Source organism: Notothenia rossii (assembly GCF_949606895.1).
Source record: "Notothenia rossii genome assembly, chromosome: 2".
Classification (NCBI taxonomy): Eukaryota; Metazoa; Chordata; class Actinopteri; order Perciformes; family Nototheniidae; genus Notothenia; species Notothenia rossii.
The window spans coordinates 7,217,130-7,234,680 of NC_136904.1; the positions used below are offsets into that span (position 1 = coordinate 7,217,130).

General features: G+C 41.8%; 2 protein-coding genes across 3 annotated transcripts in view; one reads left to right on the forward strand and one right to left on the reverse strand.

Annotated features, from left to right (window-relative positions):
• LOC307028691 (granule associated Rac and RHOG effector protein 1-like) overlaps positions 1-16,077 on the forward strand; it is a 58,714-nt gene extending 42,637 nt beyond the window's left edge. For both annotated transcript variants that reach the window (XM_079663932.1, XM_079663933.1), the window contains exons 8-14: positions 5,800-5,897; positions 6,835-6,960; positions 7,244-8,334; positions 10,921-11,086; positions 11,718-11,855; positions 12,131-12,206; positions 14,180-16,077. In XM_079663932.1, coding sequence (XP_079520058.1) covers positions 5,800-5,897; positions 6,835-6,960; positions 7,244-8,334; positions 10,921-11,086; positions 11,718-11,855; positions 12,131-12,206; positions 14,180-14,503 — 2,019 coding nt within the window. In that variant the 3' untranslated portion in view covers positions 14,504-16,077. The remainder of the gene's footprint in view (positions 1-5,799; positions 5,898-6,834; positions 6,961-7,243; positions 8,335-10,920; positions 11,087-11,717; positions 11,856-12,130; positions 12,207-14,179) is intronic.
• An 89-nt stretch (positions 16,078-16,166) lies between these two features.
• ss18l2 (ss18, like 2) overlaps positions 16,167-17,551 on the reverse strand; it is an 11,970-nt gene continuing 10,585 nt past the window's right edge. Inside the window, exons 2-4 of the mRNA XM_079663938.1 lie at positions 17,167-17,243; positions 16,444-16,528; positions 16,167-16,332 (exon numbers count right to left, since the gene is read on the reverse strand). Coding sequence (XP_079520064.1) covers positions 16,279-16,332; positions 16,444-16,528; positions 17,167-17,243 — 216 coding nt within the window. The 3' untranslated portion in view covers positions 16,167-16,278. The remainder of the gene's footprint in view (positions 16,333-16,443; positions 16,529-17,166; positions 17,244-17,551) is intronic.

Sequence of the window (17,551 nt, forward strand, 5' to 3'; positions counted from 1 at the left end):
AGAGGAAAAGAAGATCTGTGGTTATTACTGGAAATCTGTCAGAGATCCACACACCTGGGATTTAATGTGACTTCGGTTCTTGTAGAAATATATATATGTATTTTTATTAATACTCTTTATTGATTTTCACACATTCAACACAACATACAGAACAATGCACCCCCCCCCCACACACACAAACAGACAGCTAAACAGCACATCCACAATTTGACAACAATTGAATAGTAATAATAATCCTCATTTACATAATCACAATAATATAGATGGACCACAAAGGATGAATAAAATATGTGTATAAATGGACTGTTGTCATATAGCGCTTTATCCAGTCTTTAAGACCCCTCAAAGTGCTTTACATACTACATGTCGTTCACACAGAGCAGTGTACCTTACTCTAGGACCTAACATTCACACACCGTCGGCCATCGGGAGCAACTCAGGGTTCAGTATCTTGCCCAAAGATACATCGACATGTTGGCTGCACGGGCTGGGACCGCACTCCCTCGCAGCCACACGCTAATACACACACATCATGCTGGAATATCAATCAATCAAACGCAACTATGAGGAATCTATCGATCATAAATCTATCGATTAGATTTATGATTCGAAAATATTAAAAGTAGGGTACACATGTGGATATTATCCGGCTGAACAAAACGTGAGCCGTCTCTTAAAAGACTCTCACAGACAGTGGGTAGCGGTCTAATGGCGGCTGCAGCAAATCTTGAAGTCACCTCACGTGGTCATGTGACATGCTTTGAAGCGGAAAAAACGATTTACGTTAAAATATTGTTTTTAAGTTATTTCAGGGGGGGGGGGGGTGGTGTGTTTTGCTTCTGGGCAAACAGAAAAAATCACGGTTGTTAATTAGACCAATTAACTAAATGTACTTTCATTAAATGACAGTGTGCTGAACTATGAGGAATATTATTTTCAGTCCGTAGTATGTGAGTCCAGGGTAATGAGTCAACAGAAGCCTCAGTAGAAACATATTTACTTTGACTTGAGCCACACCGTAAAACTAGCTCAATATAAAGAAACCTTTATGCTTTTGAATGACATTTTGGGCAGGTTTAGTTTGGTCTAACTCCGTTGTTTTAATCGTTTACAACTCAAATACACATACAAATAATAAATAACATTTTGAAATGGTACCAAAGCATGCTGACTGTAGCCCCTAATTCTCTTTATAAAACGTTTTACTTTATTTCCACAGTTCTCAAAAACCAAAAAATAAGCAAGAGAAAAACGAGCATTGGTATCTGAGTTCAGGAAGATACATGTGTCCGGAGAAAAGCTGCATCTGTGATTATTACTTTAAATCTTCAAACAGAGATGGACACACCTGGGAGTTCATGTATTACCTTGTAGAAGTATATTTATTTTAACTTGAGCAACACCTGAATACTAGCTGAATACAAACGGGTGTTTATGCTTTTGAATTACAGTTCATATTTTGGGTTAAGTTTGGTTTAACTCGGTTGTTATCATCTTTTACAACTCAAAGACACATACAAATAAACAATAAGTCAAAGTGCTTTGAGCACCAGGACAAGCTCTATATAAATAACATTTATTATAATTTATTGTAAATGGTACCAAACCGAACGTATGCTGACTGAAGCCCCTCATTTTATTTTTAACACTTTTATTTTATTATTTTCACAACAACTAAACACACAAAATTAAATATATATAGACATAAACCAGCATTCATACCTTAGGTCCGTTTACGCCGGTTGCTAAGCAACATCGTTATGGGGAAATGCAAGTCTGCGTCCAAATGGTTGGAAGATAAGGAAGAAGGACAATCAATACTGTATGTAGTCAATGTGAGGTGAAGTGTGTCGCCAAGGTAACCGGTTAGAAATCCAAGTGGCGATGAGGTCTTAAAATGTATGGAAAGGGTCTTAAAAAAGGTCTTAAAGGTTTTCCATCTGACTTCAGGATTCCTGCATATACCCTGTAAATGTATTGCAACTTGTTAACATCAAATCATTGTTTCCTCTGTATCCAGAAGCTTCCCTTACCAGGACAAAAATCAATTCCTTTACATTTAGTGAGCATAACGGTGACATCATTAAACACAACCACCAGTCAAATCTAGTTTTTCTGTCTCCTTGTCTTCACTAAGAGTAGCTTTGTGTTTGTTGAAGGTATACTTGGATAAACATTTGTGCAGGAGGTTATCAAGTGGACCCTCATTCAGGGTTTCCTCTTGTTAACATCCATCACCACGGTGTAGCAATACCAGAAAGAAGGTGGCAGTGTGACGTGAAGAGGCCTGTTGTTCTTCACTCACACTCCTGCTTCACTCTCTGAGTCCCCTCCCTGTGTGCGTCCGTGGCTTTTTCATCTTGCGTGCCATTGTTTGTCAGATTTGTAATGGAGACGAGGAGATCTGTCTGCTTGCTTTGAGGTGTAAACAAACACCAGAGAGACACAAAGGAGAAGAGACATTCCTGCAGCATCTGGGTGAAGGAGGGGCTCGCCTGCGCTGGTTTGAAAACACAACTCCCCCTCCTCCTCTCCTGTTGAAAAGGAGAGTAACGGGGAGAGGGGGGGTCAGCGGCAGGACAGTAACAGCGGTGTGTTTATGCTCCGATGTTTATTTCCTCTGTGTGGTCTGAGGGAGTGTTCCCGATGTTCTCGAGCTGTGAAACAACCTCCTGACGGACGAGTGTTCGCTGCTTCTTATCTGGTCCTTGGGACACTCGACCCAGAATAGATCACACCGCATCGTGCAGCAACACACATGGAGTGTGTTCTCTGAAACCCTTGCATATAGAGTGGTGCAGGGACGAGCCCTAAAACCTGCAAGTGAGTCAGCATTTTACCACTTCCGGTTCCCTCGTCTCAGAGTCAACGGGTTTTTGAACATGATTTAGGAAAATATCTGAAAAAAAGGTCTGAGACACGTTTAAGAGACGAATCACGTTTTGTTCTACGACATTAAATCCATCAGCAGTGACCCCGCTGGTGATTTCTGAAGAGTTGACGTGTCTGAAAAACGATGGCTGTTACCAAGTGGCTGAATAGGACTACAGAAGTTGTCGAGGCCGTTGTACGTCATTACGCCGAACACGTAAACACTCCACTCTAAGTTTGTTTGCCCTGTTCTGCTTGAAAGCAAGTCCCTGCCTCCTGCAGACTGTTCAAACAAACGCTTCAACTTTTACCTTTTTGAATCTGTAGTTTTGAATATGGATCTTAAGTTGGCGTGACGTTGAAGTCGTGCTGCTGTACTCGGCTGTAGGTCCTTTATAGCATAACGTTAGCATTTTGCTTCTGGCGATTAGATTTATGATTCAAAATGATAAAAGTAGGGTAGACATGTGGAGATTATCCGGCTGAACAAAGCGTGGACTTATCAAACAGGTTCATTTTCCACAGAACTTATTTCGAGCTATTTCCAAAATCCTATGGAGAAATCCTGTTGCTTTTTTGTCGAGGGAACCAGCAGCTTACTTCCGGGTCGTCCTACACAAACACTTCGTCCCTGCACTACTCTATCAGGGCTGCAGCTAACTATTATTTTAATTCTTGATTAATCGTTAGATCTACAAAATGTCAGGTAATAGTTTTAGGGGTTTGGGGTCTCTCTCATTCTCTGTTTCTGTAGAATATCTCGTCCTACACTCACACTAATGTTCTAGTGTTTGCCACAAATCAAAGCACTTAACTATTCACTCTCAATTCAGTTATTTGAACTCAAACTGTGTTTCTTAAACTTTTATTTTCTTCTACGTTTAAGCCACAAAACCATTGTTTTTCTTTGTCTTGTATTTAAGATCAAGACCCCTTTCCTGCTCTCACTTAAAAAAACATGGATGTGTTTTTATGCGGCAGCGGCCATTTTATGGTGGTTAGCGATTGAAGAAACTAATATAGTGATATTATTTTTAGGAAGAATGCATGACTGATATTTGTTCATTTAACCGAACGAGTATCCTCTGCCCCCCCATTTTGAGAAACACTGTAAAATGTCAGAACATAAAAAAACCTAAATGTCCACCCTAGTTTGGGGTTTTGACGAGTGATGAAAGACTTTTAAACAAATATATGAAGTTTAAAATGACATTAGCAGGAAAAAACACACACACACACACACACACACACACACACACACACACACACACACACACACACACACACACACACACACACACACACACAGACACACACACACACACACACACACTTTCCTCACAGTTAGAATCAACATTCTGTTTTGCTTTCTGCTGGAAACATTTTCCCCCGGCAGAAACTCCCTCTTTCCTACGAGTCACGGCTTTCTGAGAATCGCTTGACCTCGTCTGTTTGGCTTCTTTTCCTCCCCTCTCCAGCCCTGATGTCAACGTGTCTCTCTGAAGGCTGACGGACTGTTAACTCGAATGCTCTGCTTTCTCTGCCCGGGGTTTCCGAGGATACACCTGCTTTTTTAATAACAATAGGGCCACTTCCTGCAATACAGGAAATAGTCTCCTCCCACTTTCCCTCCCTCTCTGTGACCCAGCTGAGGGACCTCAAGGAGCCAAGGCCACTTTCAAAGAACTTCTCAAATGAGTAGCAGCCGGCGAGAAGGCTTTGTGTTTGTTGTCCCTGGCTGACTGAGAGCGCTTGGTTTCCTCACCTTGAACCGCCTCCCTCCGCTTGGTGGGAAATGAATGCCAGACGGCAATGAAACACTTTTGACTTCAGGTCATGTTTTTCCGTGTCGCCATGACTGGTAGACTTTGCTAGTTTCACACACTATAGAGCAGGGGTCTCCAACCTCTTTTAGGATGAGAGCTACTTTCAAAAATAAAACGAGTCGTGAGCTCGTATAGAGGGTGAAACCAGTGTTTTGTTTTAACACTGCGTTGGGTTTTTATTAGAATGCAAGAAATGTATCCCACCATTTGTAGGTGTTTAAATTGAGACTCCATTGAACTTTAGTGAATGTATTGCAGCACAGGAGTATATTAACAGCCCTCATTTCTTCATAAATATTTATCCTAAAAGTCTTAAACCTCATACATTTGATCACTTTCCACATTATTAATTCAACAGTACCTGCTGCTTTTTCTTCAACAGTTTTGCTGATGTTTGCAAAGTAATTTAAGGTTACAATAATAATAATTTATTTTGTAGAGCATGTGTACATGTGGCCTATAAGAATAATAATAACCTCATTTGTTACTTGAACATACAATTACAAATTCATTTAGTTGTTACTAGCATGTTTTGCATCACAGATACTTTTCAACATACTTACAGAGGAATATTGTGAAAGAGTTGTTTGATAGGCTGCAAATATAAAGAGCTTCTCTCGTGTGTGTGACGACTCGAAGCACTTTACTGCTCAAGCCTTCATTCACACATTCACACACTACCATACATGGGGCCCTCTGCTCTTCAGGAGTGATACACAGTCACACACACTTTCCATGAATGTTTACTCAACCATGTTTGGAGTTGAGTATCTGCACAAGACACGTTGACTTCCTCCTGAGTCACAGCCTCTCATTGTGAATGTTTACTACAGTGTCGTTCTCGACCAGCCAGGAAAAGAAATGTCATTGTGGAAGTGTTTAAAGCTTTGTAGTATTCACCTTTTTATTAAAATAAACCTTACATTTTCTGCCCTCAATGTTGGGGCAATATCTTCCCGTTGTGTTGCATATCGATATCTTTCATGGTGTTGCTTTGAAGTCAGAAACTCCATTATTGTGGCAACACTGATTCTCAATAAGGAGCTAGATTGCTGTGAAAGCATCTTGTATCTGATTCGTGTGTGTGTGTGTGTCTCAACAGGTGGTGGTTGATACGGCGCAGATCGAGAACAAGGAGGCCTACGCTCCTCAGATCACTCTGGAGGGCTCCAAGGTGATCGTCCAGGTCCCCTCCACATGGTGAGTTCATCACATCACTTATGTATTCCACAAATATATAACATACATGGAGATGTGCATCAAAATCACACCCGCCTCAGTTTACAGTCCACTCAAATCTACACGTTATTGCTCTCACACACACACACACACACACACACACACACACACACACACACACACACACACACACACACACACACACACACACACACACACAACCCCTTTCCTTCTGAGTCTTGGCCAATGATACATAAATACAGACATTCATTTAAATTCTCTGACCGTTCCCTGGGTAGTCGGTACAGACAGGTATTCTTACAAATCCGAAACAGGTGCCGTTTTTGATGACAAATATGACACATGAACCACATTTAGATTCTTGATGTTTCCCAGGTACAGTTGCCCATGCAATATTTTGCACAGACAGCAGAGTTTAAGCGAGCAAAGTGTAGAGACAGTTTACATATTTAAATCGTGTGCATATCGACAGAGATGGGAGTTAAGAGAGCCGGCACTGTGAGCACCTCACGTTCAAAACTAGGACCGTACCAAATAGTTTGATGCTTCAAAACTTTATTCTTAACCTTGACTCCTTGAGACAGTTTTTCCTCATATCTTTTTTGCGAGTCATTTCATTCTGTGCACATTTGCAGATGAAATATTAAGTTAAACAAGAGATAGCATTTCTTTGGTAATCCTCATTCTCATAATTTGTCGTCACACAAATGGGAGAAGTTTAAAAAAGTATAGAGAGATGTTTTTCCAGCCTGTAGAGAGGCAGGCGTCCATGATGAATCCACTAAAGTCTGTTGGCAGCTGAAACTGTAGCCCGTCAGTTTGTATCTTTCTTGTTTATGAATGCCAAATGTGGAGTCTTCATATCATTTGTATGCAAGACATTGTTTGTGTTTGTATTTCCTGTCTCATCATGTTGTGTGTGTGTGTGTGTGTTCAGGTGTCTGAAGGAGGACCCGGCCACGATGTCTCTGCTGCAGCGGAGCTTGGATCCGGAGAAGACTCTGGGTCTGGTGGACGTTCTGTACACCGCGGTGTTCGACATCAACAGGTGGAAGGAGAGGAAGTGAGTGAAGCTTTAACCATTAAATACACATTTCTGTACAAGTAATGTGTAAAGTGTTTGTTAAATCTGATGTTGGTTAAATAAACAACCAAAATCTTTTAACTTGAAAAAGTATTTTTATTTTAGCATGATTTCAAAATCTAAAAGGAAGCAGTCTATGAATTGATCTGTGTCAGCCATGTGTGTAGAATTGGAAAGCCATGTTAACATATACTTTCTAATTCTGATTGAATACATTCATCAATAAACCCTATTAACCTCTTCTCTCTCCTCCCTCCATCAGAGAGCAGTCGCTGCCCACCATCCAGCTCCAGCTGCAGCGTGAGACCCCTGACTTCAACATCCAGGTGGACCTGCCCCCCGGCCCCTGCTCCAAGACCTCCAGCGGTTTACCCAAATCGATCTCCAAGCTGACCTCCAAGTTCACCAAGAAGGTCTCGTCCAGCTCCAACAGCGGGGGCAGCTACTCCATCCCCAGCACCCCGTCCCGCAGCATGCTGAGCAGCAGCAGCTCTGAGGACAAGTCAAAGGGCCTGGGGATCCTGCAGCTGAGCAGCCTGCCCGGCCCCCCCGACCCCTCGCAGCTGCCCAACGGCTTCGAGGACCAGGGCATGAACCTGCCCACCGACCAGGAGATGCAGGACGTCATCGACTTCCTGTCAGGGTTCAACATGGGGAAGTCCCAGCAGGCGTCCCCCCTGGTGAAGAGGAGGAACTCTGTGGCGTCTGCTAACCCCGCCGAGCTGAAGCCCCCCAGCGGAGCCCCGCCCACATCTCAATCTATCTCCCATAGCAACCTGCAGCCCCCCACTCAACCCCAACTTCCACAGAAGCAGCAGCAGCAACAGCAGCAGCTGCAGCAGCAGCAGCAGCAGCAGCAGCAACAACAACAACAACAACAACAACAGCAGCCTCCTCCTCCCTCCCAACAACAACAACAACCCCCTCCTCCCCAGCCCTCCCCCCAGGCCATGCAGTACTACCAGCACCTCCTGCAGCCCATCAGTCAGCAGCAGCAGCAGCAGCCTCCTCTCCCTCAGCAGCAGACCCCTCCCCAGGTCCTCCCCTCCCAGCAGAGAGCTCCCAGTAAGTGGCTCGGCGGCTCCTCCAATCAGCAGCCCCCTCCCCCTCAGCAGGGCCCCCCAGGAGGCCTCTCCCCCCTGGGTCCCATCGGGCAGTGGGGGTCCCCCGCTCTGCCTGACCTCAGCTCAGACCTGTACAGCTTGGGCCTGGTCAGCACCTACATGGACAGCGTGATGTCGGAGATGCTGGGCCAGAAGCCTCAGGGGCCCCGAAACAACACCTGGCCCAACAGGGACCAGAGCGAGGGGGTGTTCGGGGTCCTGGGGGACACGCTGCCCTTCGACCCAGCAGGTGACAAATCTCTTCAATCAATGAATCAACTTTATTCATCCAGCAGGGGGCAGTTGGTTATAATAATCAAATCAAATCAGCATTTATTATAGCCCCAAGAAGTATTGCCATGTGATAAAAGCATGTGACTGAAGTCTACGGAAATAGCTTCACGGATCTGAAATAATAATACATTTTATTTCATGACACCCAGGGACACAGTACAATTAGCTAAACATTGTAAGAGGTAAAAGCAACAGAACATGATAAAAACACAAACATAGCATCATGGAGAAGATGTAATGAGCAGCTTATGCCATGTTCACAGGCAGGAACACGCAGGAAGGAAGCACTCAGATTTGACACGATAAATAGTTCATAGCATGAAAATAAATAAGTAAATAATGTATTCCCACAAGGGGGACTTTTCCACGTGATTATCAAGGAATTAACAGTTTTTTTTAAATTATGATTTAGGAACCCTCAGAATAAGAAGTAGACAATACAAAATTGAGGTTAAAATCATGACGAATAATAATTTATGTATACTTTAGTCTATTAGGGTTAGGGTTAGTACTTTAGTCTATTAGGGTTAGTACTTTAGTCTATTAGGGTTAGGGTTAGTACTTTAGTCTATTAGGGTTAGTACTTTAGTCTATTAGGGTTAGTACTTTAGTCTATTAGGGTTAATACTTTAGTCTATTAGGGTTAGTACTTTAGTCTATTAGGGTTAGTACTTTAGTCTATTAGGGTTAATACTTTAGTCTATTAGGGTTAGTACTTTAGTCTATTAGGGTTAGTACTTTAGTCTATTAGGGTTAGGGTTAGTACTTTAGTCTATTAGGGTTAGTACTTTAGTCTATTAGGGTTAGTACTTTAGTCTATTAGGGTTAATACTTTAGTCTATTAGGGTTAGTACTTTAGTCTGTTAGGGTTAGTACTTTAGTCTGTTAGGGTTAGTACTTTAGTTGGTTAGGGTTAGTACTTTAGTCTATTAGGGTTAGTACTTTAGTCTATTAGGGTTAGTACTTTAGTCTATTAGGGTTAGTACTTTAGTTGGTTAGGGTTAGTACTTTAGTCTATTAGGGTTAGTACTTTAGTCTATTAGGGTTAGTACTTTAGTTGGTTAGGGTTAGTACTTTAGTCTATTAGGGTTAGTACTTTAGTCTATTAGGGTTAGTACTTTAGTCTATTAGGGTTAGTACTTTAGTCTATTAGGGTTAGTACTTTAGTCTATTAGGGTTAGTACTTTAGTCTATTAGGGTTAGTACTTTAGTTGGTTAGGGTTAGTACTTTAGTCTATTAGGGTTAGTACTTTAGTTGGTTAGGGTTAGTACTTTAGTCTATTAGGGTTAGTACTTTAGTCTATTAGGGTTAGTACTTTAGTTGGTTAGGGTTAGTACTTTAGTCTATTAGGGTTAGTACTTTAGTCTATTAGGGTTAGTACTTTAGTCTATTAGGGTTAGGGTTAGTACTTTAGTCTATTAGGGTTAGTACTTTAGTCTGTTAGGGTTAGTACTTTAGTCTATTAGGGTTAGTACTTTAGTCTATTAGGGTTAGTACTTTAGTCTATTAGGGTTAGTACTTTAGTCTATTAGGGTTAGGGTTAGTACTTTAGTTGGTTAGGGTTAGTACTTTAGTCTATTAGGGTTAGTACTTTAGTCTATTAGGGTTAGTACTTTAGTCTATTAGGGTTAGTACTTTAGTCTATTAGGGTTAGTACTTTAGTTGGTTAGGGTTAGTACTTTAGTCTATTAGGGTTAATACTTTAGTCTATTAGGGTTAGTACTTTAGTTGGTTAGGGTTAGTACTTTAGTCTATTAGGGTTAGGGTTAGTACTGTAGTCGGTTAGGGTTAGTACTTTAGTCTATTACCTAAATGTTCCAGATCTAGGAGGGAGGCTGGCATGAAATATTCTTATCATCTTAATAATAAACATTAGATGTTATAATGTAAACGATCCAGCACTGAAAATATGTTCCTTCTCTCTACACACTAAAGACCCAGAAAACAAAACAAAGATTAAACTCATAACATTTATATCATATCCTTGTAGCAGATAATAAATAAACAACTCCACGAACTTCAACCATCTGTCGTGGAAGTATTTGGTTTATTCTTAGAGCTCCACATTGATTTGACATTAATTCTGCTCGGGTCGGAGCCCAAGATAGCTTCATGGCTGTGCCTCAGCCTTTCAGTGCGGTAATGAAATGTATTTATATCCCATCTTCTGACCACCCAGCACATTTCAAACCTCTGACCCTGATCCGAGTAAGATAATGAATATAGCTCAGAGTGAGAGCAGCTGTGTTCTCTGTGACGCTTTCTGCTGATGTCCTCCGGGGTCAGACGCTGTGTGCACAGAGCAGCAGACTCTTTGGATCGCACTCCAACCCATTGTGCAGAGCTGACTCACAGCCTTTGTGATGTTTCTGCTCATTCGACAGTCTGGCTGAGAGATAGAGCTTCAGGAGCCAATGAGAAGGGCTGTGTCGGAAACTCACTGTTTCTCTCTCTCTCTCTCTCTCTCTCTCTCTTTTCTCTTCTCTTCTCTTCTCCCCCTCTCTCTTCTCCCCCTCTCACTCTCTCTTCTCCTCCTATCAGTGGGTTCAGACCCGGAGTTTGCTCGTTACGTGGCCGGCGTCAGTCAGGCCATGCAGCAGAAACGGCAGGTGCAGCACATCCGTCGCCCTAGCAACACACGCAGCAACTGGCCAATGGCTGAAGAGCAGCACAGGACCTGGTCCCACCCAGAGTACTACAGCGAGGGGTGGGTTTCTCATCCATCACACACTGCTGTGCAGGAAAAAGAGTTTGACGTTTGCATTTCCATTGTTCTAACAAATGACACTTATATATCATCAAATATAAAATATATACGACCACCAGACCGGGGACAGTTTCATCCCACCGGCCATAAGACTGTTAAACACCTGGACTGTTGAAAGAACATCCATAACATTCACCCGTCTGCAACTTACACATTATTTATCTAATATCATATTCCAATCACTTGTAGACTCTTATTGCACTGTTTCTATTCTATTTTATTTTTGTTACTTGATCTTAACTATTGCACTGTTGGAGGAGCCTGTGACCTCAGATGTTCATCGTCATAACTACACTGTAGCTATGACGATGTACACATGACAATAAAAGCCTTGAATTTAAATGATGGCTAACCAAGGCGCTCAAAAATGTGTCAAATTACAAATACAACATGTTTGAGTTGGGGGGGGGGGGTGCACAAGTTAGATATATAATTAAATGACACGCTACACCTGTGTTCGGTCAATATCATCCTTTCTCTTTCTGAAATATGTCCCTGAGATCGTAACGTCAGCGCTAACTCCTCCTCTCTCTCTCTCTCTCTCTCTCTCTCTCTCTCTCTGTGCCCTCAGGGAGGCGGTGAACAGCAGCTGGTCGGCCAATCAGGGCGACTCGGCCAGCTCCAGCGACGAGACGTCTTCAGCCAACGGGGACAGTTTGTTCTCCATGTTCTCCGGACCCGACCTGGTGGCAGCGGTCAAACAGAGGAGGTAAAACTGTCCTGATGACATCATCATGGAGCCTTCCTCTTATGGCATGTTAATGATTGTATTCCAACTGTCTTTGTGTCAGTGTGTGTGTTGTGCCCATTCATTGGTATTTTCACATGTCATTTTACTATATTCTCAGATATGTTTGTTGATTTGTGATCTGAGAGAAATGTGATTTGTGATAGTGGGCGATGTAAATCCATTTGAATTGAATTGATAGACTGGGGTTCTCTGGCTGTGCAGGGTTTGAGTGCTAATAAAGTTTAATGTCTCAGGAAACACAGCTGTGGAGAGCCTGAGGTTTGCACCCTGCCCTCCCCCCCGCTGCATCACCTCAGCGATGATAACCAGGTAATGTATTAGACACAGAATCATATAAGTAAATCAGGTTTCATAGAGCCAAACATTTCAAGTGCTTCTCAACTGGCTTTAGATAAGCCAGCCCTTTATTAGTATATAAGTGCTTTGTTAGTAATTCTATCGCTCAAAGTGGAGTCTAAAGAGATGAGTTTTCAGTCTGAAGAAGATGTGTAAGCTATCTGCTGTCCTGATTTCAATGGGGAGCTCATTCCACCATTTTGGAGCCAGGATAGCAAACCCACTTTCAAACAGAATTAAAAACATTTAATTGGAAAAATAGGTGCAGTCACAAAACACCAGTGAGAAGTGTTTAAGGTCACCTATTATACAGAACCCACTTCTTCATGTCTCTTCTACATCAACATGTGTCCCCTCTTCTCCATGTCTCTTCTACATCAACATGTGTCCCCTCTTCTCCATGTCTCTTCTACATCAACATGTGTCCCCTCTTCTTCATGTCTCTTCTTCATCAACATGTGTCCCCTCTTCTTCATGTCTCTTCTTCATCAACATGTGTCCCCTCTTCTTCATGTCTCTTCTACATCAACATGTGTCCCCTCTTCTCCATGTCTCTTCTACATCAACATGTGTCCCCTCTTCTTCATGTCTCTTCTTCATCAACATGTGTCCCCTCTTCTCCATGTCTCTTCTACATCAACATGTGTCCCCTCTTCTTCATGTCTCTTCTACATCAACATGTGTCCCCTCTTCTTCATGTCTCTTCTACATCAACATGTGTCCCCTCTTCTTCATGTCTCTTCTACATCAACATGTGTCCCCTCTTCTTCATGTCTCTTCTACATCAACATGTGTCCCCTCTTCTTCATGTCTCTTCTTCATCAACATGTGTCCCCTCTTCTTCATGTCTCTTCTACATCAACATGTGTCCCCTCTTCTTCATGTCTCTTCTACATCAACATGTGTCCCCTCTTCTTCATGTCTCTTCTACATCAACATGTGTCCCCTCTTCTTCATGTCTCTTCTACATCAACATGTGTCCCCTCTTCTCCATGTCTCTTCTACATCAACATGTGTCCCCTCTTCTTCATGTCTCTTCTACATCAACATGTGTCCCCTCTTCTTCATGTCTCTTCTACATCAACATGTGTCCACTCTTCTTCATGTCTCTTCTACATCAGCATGTGTCCCCTCTTCTTCATGTCTCTTCTACATCAACATGTGTCCCCTCTTCTTCATGTCTCTTCTACATCAACATGTGTCCACTCTTCTTCATGTCTCTTCTACATCAGCATGTGTCCCCTCTTCTTCATGTCTCTTCTACATCAACATGTGTCCCCTCTTCTCCATGTCTCTTCTACATCAACATGTGTCCCCTCTTCTTCATGTCTCTTCTACATCAACATGTGTCCCCTCTTCTCCATGTCTCCTCTCCATCAACATGTCTCCCCTCTTCTCCATGTCTCTTCTACATCAACATGTGTCCCCTCTGTGGAAAGAGACTCTGAAATTTTCAGGAACAAAGATTCTCTCTCTTTTTGATCCATTTCTATAAAAACCTGTCTGAAAATGAGCTGATCAGATTTTGGCCACTTTATGATGTCATAACGATGTGTTGTCTTGTGTAACCATTAGCCAATCCGCAACCAAGGTACCCCCCCCCCCCCCACCTTATCACCTGAATCTCCTCCTAGAGCACCATTGTGTTCTTTGTAACCAAATGTCTCTCAGAGGGGCGTGGGGAGGGGCTCCTTATTTTCATCTAAAGTAACAGACAGAGAATCAGCACTTTGGAAACAGGGCTGAAACAGAGGGGATTATGGGTAATGCTGCAATGATCTGTTCGGTGTTTGGAGCCAAACAGAGACAGGCTCTGTATATATCTGAGACCTGTGATATATTGATGAAAAACAGTATAATAGGGGACCTTTGAAATGTCCTAACTTTGAGACGAGTGAGATCTTGAAAGTTTGCTAACTTTCTGAACTTGTTCTTCGCCCTCACAGGACAGCAAAACTAAGACCTGGCCCCCCAAAGCTCCATGGCAACACTCCACCCACACCAACACCATGCCCAACCCCAGCTCCTCCCTGTACCAGATGAACCTCCCCCCCCCCTCCTCCCAGTGGAGCGACTCCATGCAGATGCTCCAGTCTCCGGTGTGGTCTACCGCCGGAGACTGCCCCCCCTCCTCTGGCATCTCCTCTGGCTTCCCCTTCACCCAGCAACAACAACAACAACAACAACAACACAACAAACCCATGACCAAGGGCTTCAAATCCTTCCCCCTGAAACACGAGCACAGGCCCTCTTACCTCCACCAGTACTGATCTCTGCCCCCCCCCCCCCCCCCCCCAAACCCCCTTAAATTGGAAGATTTCAAAGCCTCAGAGGCAAATAAAGTAAACACACTGGCTAAACATTTTTGTATCTATATTTTTCCATGTCAACACCCCCCATTTTGAGAAAAAAGGAGGCGTATTTTGAAGTTTTTCGCCCATGTTTTAACTACGACAGGTGCATGCTGGCAGTGGTCGTTTCTCTGTCTGTCGTCCTCAGACAAGAGCTGGAGACGCACTCACCCACTTGCTTCTGCAGCTGAACTTGTGTGTGTGTGCGCGTGTGTGTGTGTGTGTGCGGAAATGAGGGGGTTACAAGGGGGCTTGGAATGCTCTCATTTTTGCCCATAATAAATATACTGTGTCTACATAGCTGTAACTGCCAAATCTCACGCAAGATGACTCAGAATACAGCTACCATCTACTGTTTCATAGCTTGTAAAATACTGAAATATAAATATTTAGTTCTTTTTATTAAGAGGCTTTGAGCAGGCTCAGCATAAATATAGTAAGTCACTGCGGAGGTGTAATTTGAGAGATATATATATACACTACTTTTTCAGCAACTGACCGGAGTTTAGAGTTATAGCAGTAACTGTGCCATGTTGGTATGATAGCACTTCCCAACCAAAGCGTTGTTCAGAAGGTGAATGGAGCTGAAGAGATGAGAGATTATTGATTAAACCGTGAAGTCACGCCCGATTGGACGAGAGCTTTAGGGACCTCCTTCACACATTCATCTCCTCTCATTGGCAGTTGTTTGCTCCAGATTGACACTAACTCCCATATACCTAACTCTTTTTTTCTTCTGTTTAATAATACGATATTTTTCTTGTACAATTATTGACAGTATTAATCTTATTTTTGTATTTTCTTACATGTTATACCATTACTGTATGTTAGTATTCTTCTAGGCATATGACATAAAACATTATTTCCCACCTCCCAATATGTGAACAAGCACATTCTTTTCCTACAGAGTTGAACTACACCATCTATCTATAAAGGTTACCAAATATGCCAAGCTCGACACTAAAACATTGTGTGATGAGGGCGCTTTCGAGCCCTTGTTTCTGCGGTTTCTATGGCAACGGGCTGCATTTAAAAGCCCAGAATGTTATCTTTTTGTGATGTTTGCGGATGCCAATGTTGCCTGTATTTATGAAATGACACCATGTTTTCAGAAAACTAACATACTTAACATGTTTACAGAGAATTGTTTGCTGTATATACATATAAATATATATCTTTTTATAGTTAATGTGCTTTGCACAATCAAGATATAGGGTTTGTTGCTTTCTGTCTGTGTTTTCTCCCTAACTGTCGCAGCCTTTTTTAAAGAACTCGTTACAGACCTTGGACTGTAACTGTTAGCTTCTCAGCTGTGTCAAATGGTTTAATAGTGGCTTCTACAAAAAAAAAAAAAAAAAAAAATGTTGCCCTGATAGACGATATGAAGGGGACTGCTTGGCTTATGTTGCTTCTTGTTCTCTTGAGCTGGCAACTGAATCTTTCCAAGTGTACCAGCAATGCAAAAAACGAATAAAAATGACTAGCAATTCAAATGTGTCTTTGGAGTTTTTCTGTTGAAAGGTTGCTCACATTTTCTTTTCTTCATCGTGTGCATTGATACCAACTGAACCAAGACACAGCGTAAATACAAAATATTTTTAATGTTCAACTCATTCAAAAATAACATTTTCAATTCACAGAATTTTCCATATAACGAATAAATGAAATATAGCATGTCTTAGGTATCTATGCATCTACGACCCTCCTTGTCCGCTCACAGTTGACATCGAGGTTTCATTAGACGTCGACTGGAAACAGAAACAATAACAGAGTATTAGGAATAAGCAAATAGTCATTAAACAATACCATTTATATCATTACTGTGTTAGGTATTAGTGAATTGTGAAGCTAGTCTTTACATTAGTAGGAGGAGGCGTGTTGTCTGGGCTGGCATCAGCGATGGTGGCCAAATACACAATGTTTCGGTGCAGGATCTGTTGATATCTGTTCAAATAAAATCCGCAGCTGAAAGTACTCATCAGAAACGACACAGGTAACAATACTCTAGAACTGTGCTCATGTGCAATTTTGAGATACTTGCGTCTTACAATGCAATGCACTTTTCAGTACATTTCAGAGGGAAATACTTTTTACTTGGCTCTAATGTTCCTGGTTGATGGTTAATTGCTGATAGATTTTTTAAATATTTGATAAGCATATTAATTACAATTCATTGCTATATGGTAAAGTAAACCACACAACAGTACAGAGTATACAAATGATAAAAATGTACTTTATTAGTAGAAGCTATAATCCTAAAATACAACTAATGTTTCTGCAATAATAAGAAACTAATATAAATAGTGTGACGGATACAAATTTGCACACTGAGTATGTATACACTATGTACATTTACTTGATAAATACCTTTACTTATACAAGAGTTTGTTTACACAACTATTGCTACTTGTATTCAAGCATATCTGAGGATTTCTTCCAGTACTGATATTTATAATCCAATGATATATGTTATAATGTAACTACTTAAAATAACGTTTGGCTGCATAGTGGGTACACTTAGGTTTAAGTAGATGATCTCGGTTCTACTAAAACACCTTAACTCTAGGATTAGTTTGACTTACTGAACACACTCCACTGCTCGGCCTTTCTGCATGTATTCAGTGATGCATCTTATTAACTGGTCGTTTTCATCCAGCAACTGTAAATCAAAACGAAATATATAACAACGTTACCCACATACCAGAAGATAACTATGAATTATAATATATGTTAGCAACAGTACATGATAATAAATCCCCTGTGTTTATAAGCTCACATTTTCCCACCGAACAGCACTAATTAATGCTTGTTTCGTTTTGGATGAATTGTAAACAACTAAGTGGTGATAGCTAGAGGCTAATTAGCTGCTAATGCTAACACCATAGGTAATGTACAGGGAGCTAACAGCTTCGTTTAAAAACCCTTTTATGGGCGTCTTACCCTCTGTATGGTTTCTTGGTTTACTTT